The 24,361-nt window shown below is 42.8% G+C and overlaps 1 protein-coding gene across 2 annotated transcripts in view; it reads left to right on the top strand.

Annotated features, from left to right (window-relative positions):
- SGCZ (sarcoglycan zeta) overlaps nucleotides 1-24,361 on the top strand; it is a 1,451,138-nt gene that overhangs the window by 1,374,237 nt on the left and 52,540 nt on the right. For both annotated transcript variants that reach the window (XM_044295758.1, XM_044295685.1), the window contains one exon: nucleotides 19,652-19,774. In XM_044295758.1, coding sequence (XP_044151693.1) covers nucleotides 19,652-19,774 — 123 coding nt within the window. The remainder of the gene's footprint in view (nucleotides 1-19,651; nucleotides 19,775-24,361) is intronic.

The following is a 24,361-nucleotide window of genomic DNA, read 5'->3' as shown; positions in this document are numbered from 1 at the left end:
TGGAAATTAGCAAATGTTGTGCCCTTCACAAGAAAGGTAGTAGGGAGGAAACGGGCAACTATAGGCCAGTAAGCCTGACATCAATAGTGGGGAAATTAATGGAAACCATACTTAAGGAGAGGATTGTGGAACATCTAAAATCCCATGGATTGAAAGATGAAAAACGGCATGGGTTTACTTCAGGGAGATCATGTCAAACTAATCTTATTGATTTTTTTGATTGGGTGACTAAAATAATAGATGGAGAAGGTGCAGTAGACATCGCTTATCTAGACTTTAGTAAGGCTTTTGATACTGTCCCACATAGAAGGCTTATCAATAAAGTGCAGTCTTTGGGCTTGGACTCCCATATTGTTGAATGGATTAGGCAGTGGCTGAGGGACAGGCAACAGAGGGTTGTAGTCAATGGAGTATATTCAGACCAAGGTCTTGTTACCAGTGGGGTACCTCAGGGATCTGTTTTGGGACCCATATTGTTTAATATCTTTATCAGCGAAATTGCAGAAGGCCTCAATGGTAAGGTGTGTCTTTTTGCTGATGACACAAAGATTTGTAACAGGGTTGATGTTCCTGGAGGGATACACCAAATGGAAAAGGACTTAGGAAAACTAGAGGAATGGTAAAAAAATCTTGCAACTCAAATTGAATGTTGATAAGTGCAAGATAGTGCACCTGGGACGTAAAAACCCAAGAGCAGAATATAAAATCAGTGATACAGTCCTAACCTCAGTATCTGAGGAAAGGGATTTAGGGATCATTATTTCAGAAGACTTAAAGGTAGGCAGACATTGTCATAGAGCAGCAGGAAATGCTAGCAGAATGCTTGGGTGTATAGGGAGAGGAATTACCAGTAGACAGAGGGAGGTGCTCATGCCGCTCTACAGAGCACTAGTGAGACCTCATTTGGAGTATTGCGCTCAGTACTGGAGACCATATCTCCAGAAGGATATTGATACTTTGGAGAGAGTTCAGAGAAGAGCTACTAAACTGGTACATGGATTGCAGGATAAAACTTACCAGGAAAGATTAAAGGACCTTAACATGTATAGCTTGGAAGAAAGACAAGACAGAGGGGATATGATAGAAACTTTTAAATACATAAAGGGAATCAACAAGGTAAAAGAGGAGAGAATATTTAAAAGAAGAAAAACTGCTACAAGAGGACATAGTTTTAAATTAGAGGGGCAAAGGTTTAAAAGTAATATCAGGAAGTATTACTTTACTGAGAGAGTAGTGGCTGCATGGAATAGCCTTCCTGCAGAAGTGGTAGCTGCAAATACAGTGGAGGAGTTAAAGCATGCATGGGATAGGCATAAGGCCATCCTTCATATAATATAGGGCCAGGGGCTATCCATAGTATTTAGTATATTGGGCAGACTAGATGGGCCAAATGGTTCTTTTCTGCCAACACATTCTATGTTTCTATGTTCTAAGTTCCCAGAGATGCTTAGCATTTGTTGGCCCCTTTGCCTTCACTCTGCGGTCCAGCTCACCCCAAACTATCTCGATTGGGTTCAGGTCCGGTGACTGTGGAGGCCAGGCCATCTGGCGCAGCGCCCCATCACTCTCCTTCATGGTCAAATAGCCCTTACACAGCCTGGAGGTGTGTTTGGGGTCATTGTCCTGTTGAAAAATAAATGATGGTCCAACTAAACGGAAACCAGATGGAATAGCATGCCGTTGCAAGATGCTGTGGTAGCCATGCTGGTTCAGTATGCCTTCAATTTTAAATTAATCCCCAACAGTGTCACCAGCAAAGCACCCCCACACCATCACACCTCCTCCTCCATGCTTCAAGGTGGGAACCAGGCATGTAGAGTCCGTCCGTTCACCTTTTCTGCGTCACACAAAGACACGGTGGTTGGAACCAAAGATTTCAAATTTGGACTCATCAGACCAAAGCACAGATTTCCACTGGTCTAATGTCCATTCCTTGTGTTCTTTAGCCCAAACAAGTCTCTTCTGCTTGTTGCCTGTCCTTAGCAGATATTTTACCATGAAGGCCTGATTCACACAGTCTCCTCTTAACAGTTGTTCTAGAGATGTGTCTGCTGCTAGAACTCTGTGTGGCATTGACCTGGTCTCTAATCTGAGCTGCTGTTAACCTGCGATTTCTGAGGGTGGTGACTCGGATAAACTTATCCTCCGCCGCAGAGGTGACTCTTGGTCTTCCTTTCCTGGGGCGGTCCACATGTGAGCCAGTTTCTTTGTAGCGCTTGATGGTTTTTGTGACTGCACTTGGGGACACTTTCAAAGTTTTCCCAATTTTTCGGACTGACTGACCTTAATTTCTTAAAGTAATGATGGCCACTCGTTTTTCTTTACTTAGCTGCTTTTTTCTTGCCATAATACAAATTCTAACAGTCTATTCATTAGGACTATCAGCTGTGTATCCACCTGACTTCTCCACAACGCAACTGATGGTCCCAACCCCATTTATAAGGCAAGAAATCCCACTTATTAAACCTGACAGGGCACACCTGTGAATTGAAAACCATTTCAGGTGACTACCTCTTGAAGCTCATCAAGAGAATGCCAAGAGTGTGCAAAGCAGTAATCAAAGCAAAAGGTGGCTACTTTGAAGAACCTAGAATATGACATATTTTCAGTTGTTTCACACTTTTTTGTTATGTATATAATTCCACATGTGTTAATTCATAGTTTTAATGCCTTCAGTGTAACTCTACAATTTTCATAGTCATGAAAATAAAGAAAACTTTTTGAATGAGAAGGTGTGTCCAAACGTTTGGTCTGTACCGTATATATATATATACAGTGCTGCCCATAATTATTCATACCCCTGGCATAGGTGTCTCTTAAAATATAATAAGACGATGCATAGCTAGTCACAAAAAATAAAAATAAAATATGAGACTTCTACTGTATAGAAGTACAGTACAGTAGAAGTCTATTTTTTTTTTATATTTTTTTAAAGTAACTGGCTATGTAGCTATTATAGCTGAGTGGTTAATTCCCTTGCCTCTAATACAGAAGGTTGTGAGTTCAAACCCTGGCAGAAACCTTTCTGAAATACAGGCTAAATTAGATTTAAATACACTGGGATGTCCCCAAGCACTGACACTATATATGGAGTCAGAGTAGGGATGCCTAAGCTGAACTAGAGTCCTGACACCCTCCCCTCTTCAGAGCAGGGGGTCCCTGGAGTTTTCCTATTGACTTCCATTGTGCTTGGTAGAACACCCAAGCATCATAAAGTGTTCTACTTGAGCACACAAGCACTTTGGTGCTCGATCAGCACTAAAGTTCTTCCCCCGTCTGAAATTTCCCCCCTATCCCGTTTCATTTTGTTCTTTGTCTGGAATATATGCTACTTATAAAGATCCAAAGATTATATGACTAATCATACTACATTAGCTCCATTTATTTGGTTAAATTTGAGTGTTTTTAACTCAACTATTGACATGATGTACATTGCTGATGAATGCTTGTATATATTTCTAATAAATAGAATTTACAAGAGGTATGCAAAATTTAGAAAAATTTGATTTGGCCAATTCACCGAACTTCGACAAGAAAATGTATTAGTTCAGAATTAATTTGTTGCAAATCACAATTGATCAGGTATACCCAGGCCACTCTTCCTAATCATATTCATGCCACTTGGTGGCTCAATCTCAGTGTGAAGGCTTGGAAGTTAACCTACAGGAAGATTGCAGGGAGAGATTGCGGGCTGATCATTATGTTCTAGTGTACTCATATTTATAGTTAATCCGTTCTGTGGGTACTGTGCCATCAGTTGTAATTTATTACCATTTACATCATTGTGCAGTGCACCAAGATTCATAGCTAATCCCTTCTGTTAAACAAAAGGAAAAGCATATAGCACCTTTCAGTAAAGCAAAAAACCCATGCGCGCCCTTACCGGAACTGTGCCCAAATGGCTCCCTTGTGGAGCAAAATAAGGAAATGGAGGCAGCGGCAATAAAGAAGTGGATAAAAAATAATTATTTTAATGCATGTTATGGCAGACCAAACACATGTTTTTAATCCCTTCTGTAGCTGTAGATTTACTGTGCGTCAGTATTACAGGTCAATGTTATCATCAGGTCTAATTTATCTGAAAAGGCTTAGAAAGAGCTGGGTGGTGCATGTTGGACTGCATTAGGCGATAGACATATCTGGGACTGTTTGTCCAATTTAATCTTTTGTTCTGGCCAGCTGTATATTTTTTATTTAACATCTTTATTACTATACAAAACGAGTACACAAAAAGAAAATGTTTCCTTATTATAAATTATCACAATTTTTTTCCCTTGACCCCATTAATCCCCCCCACCCTGCGATGCGTCTCCCCCCCCCTCCCCCCCCCCCGAAAATAAATAGGGAGAAGGGGAGAGAGAAGAGAAAAAGAAGAAAAAAACAACAAAAAAACAACAAAATTATATATTAAAGTAAAGTAAGTAAATAAATAAATATATTCCACGTGCAATCATATCAGCACTACCAGCTGTCCCATATCTTTTTTATTTTTTTATTTATATTTTTATTATAAGTTTCAAGTAGAACAAGAGGTAACAGGGATACCAGGGTTTCGGCTCGCAGGCAATATTAAAGTAGTATAGTTACAGAGCAAGTTACAGAGCAGGTAAATGGTAGATACAACCATATAGCGCCATTCATAGTTCGGTACACAAATCAATCACAATCAAACTTTAGGGAAGCATAGACTCAATGAGGCACATGTGATAGATGATAGGCAGGAGAGGCTATCCTCAGGGCATTTAAGTCTATAACATAAAGAAGAGAAAGAAAAAAGAAAGAAAGAAAGAAAGATGTCTTTCGCACAAGAGCCCTAGTGCATTGAGTGGCTTTGCTAAGTGATTGCATGTTTATATTCCGTTCTAATGACTCTTCAGTAGGTCGCTCTGCTATTTGGGAGATCTATATTTAGACCACAAGGACCATTTTTTGAGGAAGGTTACATGGGTACGTGTTTCCCAAGATGACAACTCCTCAAACCTATGGATCTGATCGACTTTTTGAATCCATTGTTCTAGGGATGGGGCTACATGTTGTAGCCAGTATTTTGGAAGCTGTAGCCGAGCTGCGAGTATCATCTGTGAGAATACAAATGGGGGTTTTGCATCTCCCATGTCATGGGAAAAGGATAAGAGAGCAATTTGGGGAGAGGGAGGGATTGAGGTGCCACAGACTTTATTTACAACTGAGAATACATCGCCCCACCAAGTATAAGGGGGCAGGTCCACCAGATGTGCAGAAAAGTTCCCTTCTCCCCAAGGCATCTCCAGCAAGTGTCAGAAGCAGACATGGTATATCTTGATGTTTTATCTGGCGTATTGTACCATCTAGTAAGGATTTTATATCCATTTTCCTGGATTCTGACACAGCGGGAGGCCCTGTGAGGGGAATCTAGCAGTTTGGGTAGAGATTCATAAGGAATTGCAATGTTCAGGTCTTGTTCCCATTGCGTCACAAAGGATGGTTTAGCTAACATAGGGGGTAACCGCAGTTTACTCTAGACCTGTGAGACGAGTTTTCTGGGTGGTGAGCGTAAGGATATCTGGAATTCCAGCCATACTCGCTGTAAGGGGGGAATAATAATCACCAACATTATGCAAATATCGATAATTAATATTCCTAAATAGGAGGAGCCATCTAGTGAAGACTCCGCCTATTTATACCTTTATATAATAAATACACAATACTTTCGCTATGCTTTACACTAATCACTAATGCTAGCTGCATGCGCCTTACTAACTACCGCTAACAAGTACACAATACACAAAGGGTACAAGTAACACAGTATTTAATACACCAAGCACGCAATACAGTAATTACACAACACTAAATACACAGCACTCCACTACACTACACGTTCCCAAATTCCACCCACAAACTAACTATACAATACACACATACAAGTATAACAACCCACCCGCCTAGCTCTATACTGTCCCTACGGGGTTCCAAGAGGGTATAGATTCAGCACTGCAAGGGTTATTTGCCAGTGAGTGCTGAGGTTAATACCAGCAGGAGAGCTGGGGTATTAACAATGGGGATAATTGTACAGCAATGCAGGGGATAAATACCCTGCAAGTGTACAGTGAGGGGGGGGGGCAGTGGGATCAGGGGTACAAACAAGGATACAATAAGGCAAGGGTTTGGGGGGTCAGGGTGTCCAGTAATCAGGGCCCAGGGTACACATCAGGGGCAAGGGTTATAAGGCAGGGCCCAAGGTGCACATCAGGGACACAAATATAGGGGTTACAGGACCAGGGGTGAGAGATATAGCGGTCGGGGGTCAGGGGATATACTTAATCCTTCCAGCGTTAGTAGGCCTCTTCCAGACCGTCATCATGGAGCCGCTCTCTCCCATGTGTCTCTGAATCTAGTCTGGTTGCAAGAGAGAGGCCTCTGTTCGGTTTGGGTTATTATAGCCCCAAAACAGCCCCCTCCTCCTTCCTCAGGCATGTGACATCATCGTGTGCGTGTGACGGAATGCATGCACTCAGATTGCAGCAGACAATTGGCTGGCCCCCTGAGGCTCACAGCACCACACACCCAGCCATGTCACAAACACAAGGTGGGGCCGCATAGTAAATAGGCTGATAAACCTCAAATCAATTGCCTTTGAAGTCACCAGTCAGCAGTCACAAGTGTATATACATAAAGACGTGTGCAAATACATACACACATATCTATATATACACACACTCTCATATACCTGGGGCATCACATACAGGGGACATACATATGTCCCCACTGGCCATACATGGCCAATATATACACGGTCATACAGGAAATATATACTAACTATAAGGGGACACATATATACTAATATAAGGGGGATTATAAGGGGGCACAGCTTCCAGGGACCACATATTTCCCACAGGGGCCACCATGAGCCCCTGGGGATCACCATGGGCAGACGTGCGCAGATGCTGGGCACATCTGCCCACATCGTCCCATGATGCTGTGGTTAATGTATGCACATATATACCATACATGCCCGCACGTGTTTGCAGGCATGCATGGATATATATGCATACGTCTCAACCCTTCCTCAACAATCCCCCTGTTGTCGGATTATATAATACGACAATATATTGGGGGAACGGGTTGAGATATATTTGCCCCCCCCCCTCAACCCCATCCTAGGTGGAAGTTCAGGAAGAACTGTAGTGTACACTGTTCTTTAGGTACTTAGACATCCCTAATCCATTTTCCTCCGACCTGCCCTTCACCGTAACCTACTACTCCGTCCACAGGATACACAGTCTTCTTCTTGACATCTTTAGGATACCACACACCCACAATCTCTTTAACAGTCTTTTAGTGTCGGCCACCCCCACTTTGGAGTGACCACACCCCCACAGTCTCTCGGTAATTCTGCCGATCTTCAGGTATCTTCGTCCCCCCCAATTCTGGAGCGGGTTCACCCTTACAGTCTTTAACTGGCCTTTCTTTTATCCGTCTCTTGGTGTCAGCCACCCCCACTTTGGAGTGACCACACCCCCACAGTCTCTCGGTAGTTATGCCGATCTTCCGGTATGGCCCGCCTCCAAGGAATCTGGAGCGGGTTCACCCTCACAGTCTCAGTCCCAACTTTCTTCTATCACAACTTTCCAACGTCTGTTTCCATCTTGACGGGTGCGGTTCTCCCGTGGACAGATTAATAGGTCTTTACAAGGCAGGTCAGACTCTTAAGCGGTGATGTCATAGTACCTAAATTCTACTGCGGAGAACACCTCCGCCACACTACACATCCAGCCCTTCCCTTAAGAACTTCACCGTTCCAGGGTTCAAGGTGGCAAATGAATGATCCTGTCCCTATCGTGACCTAACCTTATCCCCATTCACACAAAATACATGTTACATCCCTCCCAACACCAAATTCCATTATATGTGTGTACCCATAGAGACTCATGCAACCTGGCATTCCTCTCTACCTCCAAAGACACAGGTAGGTCGTAGACCCCTGTGTCAATGGGAAACGACTATAGGATACAAATGTGTACAGTCAAAATATAGCTCACCGCAGTGCGTTGGGCGAGTTTTGGGCTGTCACACATTTGTACCTAGAGTGTCTATGGGTACACCATCGACCGACAAACAAAATCAATAAATACACTGTGCTATGAGGTTTCAGGGTAGTACAAGTATACATCCCGAACCCTCATAGAAAACAAAACGTGTCCATACAATAATATTTGGCTACAGGAACCATGTTTGGTTATGTCCTGAGCCTCCTCCTCCGGATAGTTCTGTACAGTTCTGTCTGGTTCTGGTGTATTTTGGTCAATAAGTCCCTTGACCCTCCCACGGTAGATGACGATCACCAGAACCAGAAGAAGTTTCACTGGGTGAAACAAGTGATATGCTCTTCCACCCGAACGTCTCCAAATCTTCCTCCAGAGCCTTAAATAATGCTCCCGCTGGATTGTGGCACAGTCCTCCATCTCTAAAACACCTCTAGGCAGAGGTCGCTTGGTTGCCAAAATCCAGTGGGATCCTCTGGAGCCTCCCAAGAGCGTCAGGGGGAATAGCTGGCCTCTTCCGTGGCCTCTCCTGGGTTTTTCTTCCGCTCCATATAAAACCTATGGCAGAAGAAAATACCAGGCGCTCCCAGGGGAATTTCTCCCCTAACGGTGCAGTTAAATGTATAAAAATTCCCAGCACCAATACCTTTGACCCATGGGTAGAGAAAGGTATTGGGCTGCCCTTTGTCTCACAGGACTCCTCATTATCCCAACACTGGTGTCTGAACACCCTACCTTCAGAGGAGCGTGTCCTCTGCTACACATCCCTCTGCACCAACAGATAAGGATGGCCTCCCTACTAGGTTAGGATAACTGGAGTTCTGTGGACAAAGCACCATCTTGATGGCACCGCATCCCTGTCCACTCATGTGTACCCAGGCTGACTTCCCCCTGTGATCCCATCTTGTGGAGGCCCGCAGAACCAACGGCATAGGCATGCCCCGGCTCCTCAGGACCCCACAACACAAGAACACAGTCCACACTCTGCGTCCAATCCCTATCAGAGCTGTGCTACCTGCTCGGACTAGAATTAAGTGCGCAGCACAACATTACCCCAATGTTGTCTGTCCGCCCCAGTCCCCAGCGCAACACAGCCCTACCGAAAACCTTGAGCACAACAGCGTTATCTGTATCGATCCGAGACCCTGGTTGCCCAGAATAATATCACATCATCCTTTGTGTGCTGCATGAAGAAGGTCCTTATGCCTTCTCCCGACCAGCAGGATTTCCCGTGTGATATTATCTGCTCGCGACCCTATACGTTCTCGATCCACAGTATAACACTGCTCCGCTCCAAGGGGACACAGAATGAAACAAGACAGCAGACGGGACATTACAACACTACATAAATCAGCCTGGTGGAACACACTCATAGACAAGGACCACCATCAACATCAAAGAGAACGTTACAATGGACAACAAAAACACACAACATGGACATGTATAGGGAACAAACGGTGTAACAAATAGTACAGGGGTGTCAAATGTTGCCTAGCCTAGCTTGGCCACTCTGGCTCCTCAGCAGCTGATGATGCTGCCAAGAGGTTACCCCTTTATGGCCAAGCTGACTAGACCCCGCTGCACGATTTGCTACCTGAATCCCATCACTGGACACATTGCAATTACTTGCACAAGGGCAATTCCTTGCAATGTGTCCTTTGTTCCCACACCTGAAGCACCTGATTGGGCTTTCTGTCCTGTGTGTTTTGCAGTGCTTCGCTATATGACCCAAGCCACCACAAGCAAAGCATTTGATGTTTGCCCGGTGTGGCCTAGGTCCGTCCACACTGCAACCGCGCTCCCTGAATTGTTCCATCTTCAGGGAGGCACTTTTCACGATGTTTCTTTTCCCCAAAGTCAGGGAAAAATCTCTGTTAGTCTGGACAGGCTTGGTCTGGTGATTTGGCCTGTCACAGACTACTCTCCCCCCTATTTGCCCTGCATAGGGCAAAGTTTTGGGATATTCCGACCCTGACTTTATGGGAAAAGAAAGGGCCGGCACCAACTTGGTGATGACCTGTTGCAAACCAGTTATTATCTGGGAGCTTACAGCAACGTGAGCCTTCAATTTGGCTACCGTCACACTAGTAGAGGCAGTGCGTTCCTTGAAGGCCTTGACCTCAGTATAAGACTGAGTCAACTGAGCCTCAATTTCCTCCTTCTGCTTCTGCATTTCCACTAATTGTGACTGTATTCGAGCCACCTGCGCATCTCGGTCAACAGTAGACTGCACATTCTCTGCCAGCTGTGCCCGTAATGCCGAAACCTGATCGGAATCATTGGCACAGCACTGGCAGTGAACAGCCGGAGGAATTGTCTCTGTTGACTGAGACACCAGCGCCACTTCCTTTGGCTTACAGATGCTAGCCTCAAACGTATGAACGAGTTTGGCTAGCATCCGAAGCCGTTTAGTGGCCTTATTCAACACCGTCCGTTTGTTAACACAAAGCTTGTCATAACTACAAGCCTGTGCAAACAAATCGGACCACAGCATTTCTGCTGACTTGTATGTGGTGGGGAGGATGGGATTGAATGTGCTGTGTCTGCTCAAGTGTTGCAGTGTGGGGAAGTCCATACTCACCGTTTGAGCATCCATCGTCTCCTTGGGGCCGTACCTCCTCGCAGCTGCTTGGAAGAAGTCCATTTTCCCGGATCGCTTCTTCCCGTTTCCCGCTGGACTTGTACGCTGCTCCAATGAAGATGGATCTCCTTCAGTTATGTGTCCTCTTCTCCCTCGCAATCACTTGAGCGATGCAGTGACCGTGTAAAGCAAATAGCAAAATATTAATTCACAGAACAATTATAGATTCTCTGCTAAAGATTTTGATCTGCGCTTGGTGCTGTGAGGAAGAGTCGCGTTACCTGTCCGAATTATCAGGTCCTAGACGCTCAGACCGCTGACCACGTCTCTCCTAGACGCTCAGACCGCTGACCACGTCTCTCTTGCCTGATAATTCACAGGATGGCCGACCTCTAACCTCAAAACCAAACACAGATTTCAAAATCTAAGCAGTGGGCCTGACTCGCCAATGTAAGGGGGGAATAATAATCACCAACATTATGCGAATATCGATAATTAATATTCCTAAATAGGAGGAGCCATCTAGTGAAGACTCCGCCTATTTATACCTTTATATAATAAATACACAATACTTTCGCTATGCTTTACACTAATCACTAATGCTAGCTGCATGCGCCTTACTAACTACCGCTAACAAGTACACAATACACAAAGGGTACAAGTAACACAGTATTTAATACACCAAGCACGCAATACAGTAATTACACAACACTAAATACACAGCACTCCACTACACTACACGTTCCCAAATTCCACCCACAAACTAACTATACAATACACACATACAAGTATAACAACCCACCCGCCTAGCTCTATACTGTCCCTACGGGGTTCCAAGAGGGTATAGATTCAGCACTGCAAGGGTTATTTGCCAGTGAGTGCTGAGGTTAATACCAGCAGGAGAGCTGGGGTATTAACAATGGGGATAATTGTACAGCAATGCAGGGGATAAATACCCTGCAAGTGTACAGTGAGGGGGGGGGCCAGTGGGATCAGGGGTACAAACAAGGATACAATAAGGCAAGGGTTTGGGGGGTCAGGGTGTCCAGTAATCAGGGCCCAGGGTACACATCAGGGGCAAGGGTTATAAGGCAGGGCCCAAGGTGCACATCAGGGACACAAATATAGGGGTTACAGGACCAGGGGTGAGAGATATAGCGGTCGGGGGTCAGGGGATATACTTAATCCTTCCAGCGTTAGTAGGCCTCTTCCAGACCGTCATCATGGAGCCGCTCTCTCCCATGTGTCTCTGAATCTAGTCTGGTTGCAAGAGAGAGGCCTCTGTTCGGTTTGGGTTATTATAGCCCCAAAACAGCCCCCTCCTCCTTCCTCAGGCATGTGACATCATCGTGTGCGTGTGACGGAATGCATGCACTCAGATTGCAGCAGACAATTGGCTGGCCCCCTGAGGCTCACAGCACCACACACCCAGCCATGTCACAAACACAAGGTGGGGCCGCATAGTAAATAGGCTGATAAACCTCAAATCAATTGCCTTTGAAGTCACCAGTCAGCAGTCACAAGTGTATATACATAAAGACGTGTGCAAATACATACACACATATCTATATATACACACACTCTCATATACCTGGGGCATCACATACAGGGGACATACATATGTCCCCACTGGCCATACATGGCCAATATATACACGGTCATACAGGAAATATATACTAACTATAAGGGGACACATATATACTAATATAAGGGGGATTATAAGGGGGCACAGCTTCCAGGGACCACATATTTCCCACAGGGGCCACCATGAGCCCCTGGGGATCACCATGGGCAGACGTGCGCAGATGCTGGGCACATCTGCCCACATCGTCCCATGATGCTGTGGTTAATGTATGCACATATATACCATACATGCCCGCACGTGTTTGCAGGCATGCATGGATATATATGCATACGTCTCAACCCTTCCTCAACACTCGCGGACAAAGGAGGTCCCCAAATTGAACATGTTGTTTCAAGTAGGCTCTAATGTAGGTAACTGAGAGAAAATCACGTGAATGAGGATTTAGTAAAGCATTTGTATTTTCTAAATCCATCCACTCTCCAGTTGGGAGGGCAAGAGAGGTCACAGGGGTGGCGGAGGATAGGAGCTCTAATGAGGTTGCGCTTCTCAGGGCAGAAGGGGCAGTGTTTAGGACATCAGATACAGATAGCGTAGGAGAGGGGAATGGGATATGGCAATGTGTGGAGGAGGTCCACTTCCATGTCTCGAGCGTGGCTTTAAGAATCGGGTAGTGAGACATAGAACCAGGAAAAACCAGTTTATGACCTAGAAGAAGTGCTCTGGCTGATCTGTTCAGGATGTCTAGTTCTACCTGCACCGCTACTGAAGGAGGGGAAGGGCGTAACTATGCAATTGCACGTGAGAGGAGAATGGCCTTCCCATACAGCTCGGGATTTGGTAAGCCTATTCCCCCAGCATGTCTGGGCTTGGTGAGAAGAGCAGATGATAATCTCGCTTTCCTTCCGTTCCAGATGAAGGATCTGAATTTTTTGCATGATTGTGTCATAATAATGTTTAGGGACAGGGATGGGGAGGACTTGCTGTAAGTAGGTAAGTCGGGGGAGTACTATAGAGGAGAGGAGGTTTTTGCGACCAAACCAGGACAATGTCGGGTTAGATCGGGCCAGATTATCTATTGCTTCAAAAAGTGATTGCTTTAAGGGGGTGTAATTAAGAGAAAAAAGTTCAGTTATTTCAGAACTGATCTTGACCCCTAAGTATGTTATATTGGGTGAGGACCAATTAAATGGGGAGTTAAACATCAGTTGGTGCCTGGTTGCCCGTGATATGCCTGAACAGAGGACCAATGACTTGCTGGCGTTAATTTTGAAATCTGACAAAATGCTATATGTGTTTAAATGGGTCTGGATTCGTGGTAGGTAGACCTTCCAGTTGATCCTATCGAATGCTTTTTCCGCATCTGTGCTGAGTAAAAGCAAGGGAGAGGAAATCTGTTTGGCATGACAGAGGGTATTGATCACCCTAGTGGTGTTATCTTTGCCTTCTCTGTTGCGGATGAAGCCGGCCTGGTCACCATGTATTAGCTGAGGGAGGAGGATAGCTAATCTGTTGGCTAACATCTTGGCCAGGAGTTTAAGGTCTATGTTCAGGAGGGAGATGGGTCCATAATTGGAGCACAATTTAGCATCTTTCCCTTCTTTAGGAATAAGGGTGATGTTGGCCGCTGTCATATCTCTGGAGAGGGGAGTACCCTGGAAAGTTAGATTACAAACTTCTAGGAGGTGAGGGAATAGGAGTTCGTGAAATGTTTTGTAGTAAGCTAGCGGAAGACCATCAGGGCCTGGACTCTTTCCTGATGGCATTTGGTTAATTGCTTTTTTGAGCTCATTTAGGGAAAAGGGGGCTTCTAGGGCTAACTTCTGTGCTGGGGAAACTTTAGGGAGTTTAGCCGCTTCTAAGAAGGTTGACATGGCAGAAGCATGAGTTTCCAAATCTACACTAGAGGGAAGGTTATAGAGGTCATTATAGTAGGAGCGAAAATGGGCAGCAATCTGGGTTGATGAAAAAATGGGAGTCCCATCCTGCGAAGATAATTGATGGACGTAGTTTGCGGATCTCCTCCCTTTAATCCTGTTCATGACAAATTTGGTGGCCCTATCTCCGTGGGCGAAAAATTTGTGCTGGGTGTTCATATAATATTTGGCTGCCCTGGAAGTTAGGAGGGATTTGAGTTTGGCCCTATATCCTGTCAGCTCATGAAATTGTGGGTCGGAGGGTTTAATTTTGTGTTGAGATTCTAGCCTCTGGATATTTTTTAAAGCTTCATCAATTTCTTTTTCTCTAACTTTTTTCAGATGCGTGCCTATGCTAATGAAGTGACCCCTAATTACTGGTTTGTGAGCGTCCCAGAGAGTATTTATCTGAAGTTCCGGGTTTTTATTTAGTGAAAAATACTCTGTGATATGTTTGGAAATCTTCTCAATTGAGTCCTGATATCCCAGGAGGGACTCATTCAGACGCCAGTTGAAGCACGATGGGGTTTCATGGGGAGCAAGGACTGTTATAAAAACTGGGGAATGGTCTGATAAATGTATAGTACCTATAGATGACTCTTTACATAGGTGTATGTGTTCTTTAGAAATAAACAGGTAGTCTAATCTATGGTAGGAGCCATGCATAGAGGAATAAAACGTGAAATCTAAAGTGTTGGGATGATGAGATCGCCACACATCTATCAGGTGTAACTCCCATAGGAGGTTCCTAATTACTTTTAAGGACTTGTTAGAGTGGGATGATTTGTGGGAGGATATATCCAGCTGTGGCAGTAGAGCCACGTTGAAGTCGCCCCCTGCAACTACTATACCCTCCTTGAAGGATTCTATGATAGGGAAAATGTCAGAGAACCAGCGGGATTGACTAGAATTAGGGGCATATAGGTTGATTAAGGTGTAAGTCTGCGATCCAATGGTGCCCTTAAGTAAGATATACCTTCCCTCTGGGTCCAATATTTGACTGATAAATTTGAAAGGGATTTTCCTTTGTAGCCCTATGCTGACCCCACTAGAAGCTGCGGAGTTACCCCCACAGTGACACCAGTTAGCATAATGGGAGAAGCGCATGTCAGGGTAGTGGTTGAAGCGAAAATGTGTCTCTTGTAGAAATACCACCCCAGCCCCGGCTTTTCTTAGAATGGCAAAGATTTGGCTCCGTTTTGATGGGGAGTGAAAACCCTTGACATTGTAAGAGCCTACCAATAGGTCAGCCATTGAGAAAAGTGTGTGTGGAATTACCTTGTAGCTGGTGTGACTTTCCCCAAGAGAGCATGGCAGGTTTGTGGGGGTCCGCTGTTCGGTGTATCATAGAAGATGTAGAAGAGAGGAGTTCACTTCATGTCAATGGTGGAGACAAATACCTTGGTTGGAGGATAGGGGTAGAGATAGGAAGGGAAAACAGAACATAACGGGTTAGACAAACAGTACATGAAAAAACAGACATAATGAAGTATGTCGTATTAATGGAGGGGTTTAAGTGGTCTATAGACCGGTTAGGAGACCGTATAACACCCAGGTAAGGGCCATATTTGGGCAAGAATGGGAAGAAAAACTTTTCCTTTCAGGGAAAAGGCCACATTAAATCACTGTGGTGGTGAGACCCTGACTTCAAATAACACAAAGCTGAGAATTCTAGAAGACATCATTATCTTGTACAATCAGGCAAGGGCCATAGGGGTCCCTCTAGTGCTCTTGAGAGAGGCTTCTTGGGGTAAGATGCTGGCCTCTTTTCTTAGAGCGGGAGGACTTCGGTGTACGAAGGACTTCAAAAGGGACCACGTTGGGAATATCAGGCAGGATGCTTAGGTCTTGGAAAAGTTCCCAATTTTCAATCGGCATGGGAGTCACATTCAGTACCTCATACACCGCAGTGAGATCTGTATAAGATGAGATATTAACCCTTTTGCCTGCATACGAGAAGGTTAGTCCAAATGGGTAGGACCAGCGGTACAAAACTTTGTTGGACCGAAGCCAGTCCGTCAGGGGCTTGAGGGATCGACGTTTCTTCAGGGTTGATGGGGCTAAATCTTGGAAGATCTCGACCCTGGAATCCTCATAGGCCAAATCCGGGTGGTTGCGTGCAGAATCCAGAATAGCAGCCTTTACTTGAAAGTTGAGGAACCTGCATATGATATCTCTGGGTGGTTCTGTTGGCTTTGGCTTGGGTCTCAGGGCTCTATGCGCTCATTCTATGATGATTTCTTGCGGATGATCAGGGCCCAATAGCGAACCGCATATTTCTATGATGGCGGCTGACACTTCGCCAGGGGGGACCGATTCTGTCACACCTCTAAACCTCAGATTATTTCGGCGCCCCCTATTCTTCTGATCCTCTAGTGAGTTGTGGAGGTCATTTAGGTATGAGGCGCAGCGTCGGAAGGAATCTGATACTGATGCCTGGTGATTTAGTATCGCTGCTTGGTGCGTTTCCAGGGACTCCACGCGCTCCCCTACATGTCTCACCTCGTGCCTGCATGCAGATAGCTCTGCCAGGATCGGCTCCATTACTCTGTTTAGAGCACGGTCAAGGTATTTTCTTGTAATCGGGAGATCAGTAGTGGGATGGGAGCCTTCTGAGTCGCTTTCCCCTTCCGACAGTGTAGGTGCACGCTTCAGGGCTTTAGGCTGCGGCGTCGGCGCCATCTTGGGTTCTCTGGCGGCGATCGTAGCGGCAGCCTTCGTGTGAAATTTCTCCATATCTCCGCCCGATGCCTGGTTCTTAGAGGGAGCAGGTGGGTCACCGTGCCTAGCATTCCCGATCTTGACCATTTTCTGCTATAGTAAGCTGATTTTTGCTGGCGTTAGGGACGAGTCTCCTCACAGAGCAGAGAGCTATGCAACCATCTCCCCAGCTGTCCCATATCTTAACGCATTTCTCTAATCCACCTCTCTGCTTATAGAGAATCCGTTCATAGTTTTTAACCTTGTTAACCAGGTTTATCCAATTGTTTACCTCTGGGGCATGGCGTGCGAACCAGCTCCGACTGATCAGGAGCCTGGCCAATAGTAGTGTTCTATCTAATAGGATCTTTTGAGATTTATGACTACTTTTAATGTCAAAAGATCGTTCAATAGAAACAATTGTGGCTCAAGAGGGATCTGTATTTTTAACTTGTGGGTGAGGAGATTATAAATACCATTCCAGTATGCTCCGAGTTCTGGGCATGCCCAGATCATATGCAAATAATCTGCACCAACAGTATCGCAACGAGGACACTTGGAGGTAGCTCTTATTCCACACTTGTTTAACCAGATGGGGGTAACATATAGTCTATGATAAATATTAAACTGTATTAAAACGTGATTAAAATTGTGAGAAAGTACATCTGGGTTAGTGAAAATACTCCCCCACCCTACCATTTGTATGTTTGGGCAACTGTATTTTAATATAGCACAGTACAACATTACTATGTTCCTTTAGCAAATAAGTTTTGTCATACAATAAGGGCATTTAAAAAAAATAATAAAAAAAGCAGATGATCACAGGGTCTATTGTGATAAATACCAAAAGTTAATGCATGTACTATATTGCAAATTTTGCAAATTAGGGCCAGATTGTAAGATTTGACATGTTTTCTTCTTATACTGTATATTGTAATAAAATATGTTAAAGGGGTTCTTTGGCCATTTCACCTAAACAGTAGTGGTTGCTTCTTTTCCTGTTCAGCTGCATTTACTACTATGCAGCTGAACAGGAAAAGAAACGGCCACATCTGGTCGGGACCCAGGTGGAAGAGTTCATAGCTGGTGTGAGCACAGCAGAAACAGCAGCATTGTGGAGTGAGGGAGAGGTAAGTAGTATGTTAAATATTTTTCTTCTGCAGGTTAGTGCAAACTACCACTTAGGTCATATGGCCAGGGAACCCCTTTAACTGCTGCTCATTCAGATGATGTTTGATTCATCTGATTGAAAGGATTTCACAGGTTATGACTATTGGACGCTACTGTTTTAGTAGACCAATGCTTGAAACAAGTTCACTGTCCATTACTTCTAGACCTTTAAGGAGATTTATAGTGTATGTATCTATTCACAAATGCTTTCCATTTGAGGTTAAAATTTGAGAATATTGCTGTTAACACGCTCATAAAAACGCCTCATTAATTTGACTTGGCTCTTGGGTGTTATCCTGTGTACAATGTTCCTCCTTATCTTCTGTCCAAGCATCTGCTGTACAAAACATCAATTATTAGCTGCACTGCATTTACTGTAGTCATTGAAATGGGCAATGTACTGTATATCTGTTAACTGGAGATCAATAATATATTGACCTCCGTTACACCTCTGAAATTAAATGCTATAGACTCACTTAGCAGAGTACTTAATCTAGAACAGTGGTGGCAAACCTACGGCACGGGTGCCAGAGGCGGCACTCAGAGCCCTCTCTGTGGGCATCCGCACCCTGGAAAAAGTCTATGGTGTACCAATATGCCTTAGACTTTTCCTGCCATTTATCAGTGTAGGGCGCACTATGAACGGCACAGGCAGTGCCCTGAATGTAGGCAGGATATTATAGTTAAATGATAAAGTACATGGAAGATTGACTGTATTATTCAGGTTAAATTGCTGTGTAGGCACTTTGTGATAAATAAGTGGGTTTTGGGTTGCAGTTTGGGCACTAAAAGGTTACTAGTGGTTTGCAAAATTCTTGAAATTCAATTTGAATTTGATTACAGCGAAACGTTAGACCAATTCAATTCAGGTCCAAATATATTCAGCCCAAATCAAAGGTGCTTCATTTGCTCTGAAAAGTTGTGGGTGGCAATCTGGGGTCTCCTAGGACTTTGTGAAACTCATTTAAAGTTCTCAACACACCGCCAGCAGTCGTAATCTTAAAGTAACAGCAACATACAGTATATGGCTATGAGTAAATGCATGGGTGCAGGTGTTAAAAAAAATATATAACGCTTTAAAAAAAAAAATGAACTGCTCTGTAGAATTTAATGTTCATGTGTTCATAAAAAAATGGTCTGAAACATTTTTGCTTTTTGCTGGTAAATGCCTCCCGGTGTGTACACACGTTACCTGGGAGCCTTTATCTTTTATGTCTTCTGATCTGAAAAATGGCAAGGCCATTTTTAGAAATTTACCTTGGGCTGAGTGCATATGCTTTTTTCAATAGGGAGAGATCTGTCAGCCCGTTTTTAAAATAGTTATTCTGTAATGTGAATTAAATTGCAACCAGTGGATAGATTTTTTTTAATATGCTGCATAGTATAAAGTATATATTATTTCGTCATTTTTAATAGAGTGTGAATAGCTGTTGACCATACAACCTGTAAGAAAAACTTCCTAAATACTTAATACAGATAATCACAATCTTCACCCACAGTAGCAGTTTTTATAACTGGCATCCTGACAGCTTATCTATCATTTAAGTCATGCCTTGCTAAGTAATGGTAAGTGCACACCATCTATCAAGTCAGCACTTTGCTGTTCCTTAAGTAAATTCACTCTGATACATTTTTTATTTTATTTTTTACTTAATCAAATGTATTTCTCTTTCCAATACAGGTGCAGATGCTGTGGAAGCTCAGTGTAAAAGATTTGAAGTTAGGTCAAATGAGGACGGGAGGATGCTGTTTTCAGCTGATGAGGAGGAAATCACTATTGGTGCTGACAGACTCAGAGTCACAGGTAGGGTTTTTCAAACAAACATGATATTAAGAGTCAGGGTAAAAAATGAAACATACAGAATTACCAAATATGAGGACATTTTCCTTATATACTTTTATTTGAAAATGTTAATAAATATCAAATACTATTGAAATGTCATGTTATTCAAGAACCACATACACCAAAGATGCCTACCTACTGGTGTAAATAAATGGTCTACGTAACGCAAGCTACATAAGGGTCAAAATAAGAATAATAAAAGGTTTTTCCACCAAACACACTTAACGCCTAACTCCTGCCTGGATCCCTGTGATCGATAAAAAAAATGGGTCCCGTATCCCCCATTTTTCCTGACCAAAGATGGAGTTGCACTGAGGTCAAACGTGAACTGCTGCTTAATTCAGGCTGTATGGGAGTTAATCTGGCCATACACATAAGATTACAAAAAGCCTGATTGGGGTCAATCAACGCCCTCTCAGATAGTTTACATGAAGGATGCCACCAATGACATGCCATACTAAACTGGCAGAATAAGAAAATTATTTTTAAAACAAATTTAGTGAAATATGGCTACTGATTAGCCGTCATTAGCCAATCAGGCCATGACAATCTAGTTTCAATTTTTTTTTCCAGCAGGCTAGATACCATTTTGAACCCACAGAAGTTTGCTGTCCCTAAACATATGGCCATATTTCCCAACTATTTAAAAGCCAGGTATATCTCCCTCACTGTGGGGGCCCATTTGAATGATGTAATATTCTGAAAGCAGTGCATTTGTACATTAAATAGCACTCCAAAATGGCTGAAGCATTTCTAAGAAACCACTGACTCACGGTAGACCCTAGCTTTCTATGGCATTGCTGCTTTACTTCTTCATCTGCTAGATTTGTCAGGAAAAACAGTAAAAAGTGAATATTGGAAAAATAGTTTGACAAGCAATGACGGAAGAAGAACCTTTAACATTGCCAAAGCATCCTGTTGGCTATGTTGTGCTAGGGGGGTTTATCACATCTCAGTACAAGTAGAACAGACTGGAAATACGATATGTACTGAGCTCAGTAAGAGTACATTTATTTTACTTATGTCGGAGGTTTCCTACCTCTCCTCTAAGTGATTCACTGTGCATGAGTGAATTATGTGCATGCTTCCTGATTTACTGTATATCATTACCTTAACACCAGTACAAGCACAAATATTGTGAAGCACCATAGCGATGAGAGACTGACAGCTTATTGAAATCAATGGCCTTCACTGTTAGTTCCACATCTTTTTATTTACTTACAGTTCCACTAGAAATTGTGAAGGTCTCTCTGATTTTATTTGCTCTTCATACTGTATTCTTTACTTTATTAACATTATAATGGTAATGATGAAGGTAAAGAACATATGGTAACTCGAGGGCACCCTGTTGGCACCATTGTAATTGACTCTCCTAAAATAATTCAGTGGGTTTACCTACAGTCCATTGGAAAAGTACATATAATGATGGCTAATATTATTTAAAAAAAAGTAATTTATGTCAGAGGTTTAAATTATCATATAGAGTTTTTATTCGTTGTTGGACCACTGTCTGCAGTATAAATCTTGTTAATTTACTTTTGAGGTAAGTATGATTTTTGGACTTTTAGGGTACATCCACATGTGATTTGTAAAATCTACTTTCTGGTATTGTAATATGTTGGGGATTTTCTGTATGCAAATCCCTGATGGAAAATCTGAAACATATATGCTACATGTGAACATACCCTTAATTTACTTTTTGTTGTTGTTTTTACTGTGACCTCTTCAACCAAACTAACAGTTATCAATGTCTATCTTTGGCTTTCAATAATAATATTTATGGTATAAGAGACACTGTCTGATCTAAAACTAAATTATCTCTTGCAATTTACAATGTAATTAGCACCACAATTAGATCTTTCACTACACACAAACCACACATCAGATACAGTATGATAACACATACTATGAGTGGTGTAACTAGAAATGATTGGGCGCTACAGCAAATTTTTAAATGGGTCCTTTTGAACAGCCCCCCCCCCCCCCCAGCAACTTCTTTGCAACCCCCTCCTCCTGCGCAACCCACACTCCTGTGGCTAGTCAAAATTGCTCTATCAGATGAGGCCAGACAGTCGTTCCATTAATTTCCTACAGTGTCACTGTATTTAATGTAATTTTATAATATTGTTGAGGGGGCCCTGACAATAAAATATTTTAGTCCTCCTCCTGAATGGGCCCCTTCTGAATTTGTGCCTTAAAGCAGCCCCCACCCCTATAGCTACGCCCCTGCATACTATATTTTCTAGGGACCCTCCATCATTCAAAAGATGGATAGCAGATTGATAATTATTTTTAAATCATGCTATTTTGCTTTTACCCATTGGGATTTTTATCACACACAAAAAGTTTAAATTGCAATTGCAAAAAAAAATAAAAAATGCGTATGGGCTTTTCGTGCACTGCTACTTCATCAGACCAGTTTTGACGGTAAGGAATTGTTAAGCCAAAATTAAAATCCTTAAGTATGTATAAAAAAAATATGTTAATTGATCAGAACACAAATCCTACAACGATGGCAAGATCTTGTTAGGCCCTGTTCTTAAGTCTCTCTTTAAGGGCTCATGCACACGACCGTTGTTTTGAGGTCCGTTTTTCACGGATCTCTCTGATTTAAGTCCTCTTCCATTCCGTTATTCCACAAAACATATCAGTTTGGTTTCTGTATGCGATCCGTTTTTTGCGTATCGGAAATGGAAACAGTAACTTATTATTCACCAAACACATGAGCAATATGGGCTGGGCATAGCATTTCTACAGTATGGATCCGCAAAATACGGATGAAATACGGATGACATACGGATGTGTTCTGTGTGCGTTCCGTATTTTTTGCGGACCCATTTACTTGAATAGGGCTTTGGACCGTGAATTGCGGACAAAAATAGGACATGCACAACTTTTTAGCAGAACGGAAAAACTGAATAAACGGAACGGAAGTGGAAAGAAAATATGTTTGCGTGCATGAGCTCTAAGAATGTATACATCCTCAATAAGTGTCATGGGGTGCTCTCTTGGTTCTTCTTCTGAGACCTTGTTCAGAGCCATCCATAGTAGTCTTTATGGATAACAAGTGAATAATTTGTTCAAAAAATGACCAAAGCAACAGATATGGAGCTTTAATTGAAGAAAGAAATTCAGACTAACACAATGAAATGGAGAGTGAGAGTGAGAACAAAACTAAACATTTAAAAGAGGATTAAACTTAAAATACTGTAATTGATTTGGAATATATAAACTTGTTTTTGGAGTGTCTGTTTTATATTGTGATTGGAAATAAAGGGGCAAATTTAACGAGTCTCAACTATAGAATGAGAGGCTAATCTCTGTTAATATTTCTACAGGGGCAGTGTTATATTCTAATTTTATGCTCTACTGCACACAACTCAATTCTCTCAAGTGACTTATTGCTGTACGTTTATGCACTTAAAGGGTTTCTGTCACCTGAAAAAATGGGTATTAAGCTGGCTGACATTAGCAATGTGCTAATGTCAGCTGAACATAACTATATTAGTGCTATCTCACTGCCTGAAGCCTTTATTGAGAAAAACAAACTTTTATAATATACAAATTAGCCTCTAGGAGCAGAGGGGCGTTGCACCTGCTCCTAGAGGCACAGTTTGCCCACCTCTTTTCATGTCCATCTTCTCTTGATTCACAGGGGCAGGACAGCACTGCTCTCCTTCGCCGGCTGTGTATACTTAGAAAATCTTGCGCCTGCGCCGTCCCGTTCAGTATTCGGCGCAGGTGCAGCGAGGGAAGGACGTTCTCCAGCTAAAGAATGGGACACAAAGTTTGCTTTTATCTTCAAAACAAATAAAACGCCCTAAGTTCTACAAGATTTTTGTTGACATTGTACAACAATTCTCTAAGGGAAAGAATAACAGAAAAAGAAGGAACAGTGATTCACTTTTACATGTGCCTCCCCCAGTGGTCCAAGATCTCATCAGATATCATCCTTGTCTAACACTTTTTACCATATAAGTTTATGGTTCTTTTTTGTTCCAACTTAACCAATGTCCAAAGAACTGTTTTTATTATTCAGTAAATGGAGAATTATTTCAGGGAGACAAGGCTAATGAGACTTAGTAAATAATATAGCAGCCAACTTCAACAGACTTTTGTAAAGTGAGTTATTCATATTCTTGGGATTATGTTGTTACGCTGGACCACCCTTTTAGGCTGGTAATTTAACCTTCAGGGCAAGACACTTTTGGTGACAGTGGCTTTATTTTTCATCATTACTAGAGATAAACAAATTTCTTAAAAGTTTGATTTGTCTGATTTGCAGAATTTCACCCAAAATTTTAACTTTGTGACAAATGACTTGTCATTCGAAAAAACAAAGTTATAGTATTATAGCGAATATTCGAGAAAAAAAAAAGAATATAGAGCAATTTAGCTAATATAGTGCTATAATCTTTTTTTTTATAGTTGTAATTTTTTTCCAATCTGAACTTCAGATGAGAAAAAAATTACAACTATTAGACAAAGAAGATTATGGCACTATATTAGCTAAATTGCTCTATATTCGTTTTTTTCGAATATTCGCTA

Source organism: Bufo gargarizans, chromosome 1 (genome assembly GCF_014858855.1).
Source record: "Bufo gargarizans isolate SCDJY-AF-19 chromosome 1, ASM1485885v1, whole genome shotgun sequence".
In the NCBI taxonomy this organism is placed as follows: domain Eukaryota; kingdom Metazoa; phylum Chordata; class Amphibia; order Anura; family Bufonidae; genus Bufo; species Bufo gargarizans.
The sequence above is the reverse complement of the archived record's forward strand: the minus strand, read 5'-3'. Positions and strand labels throughout refer to the sequence as shown.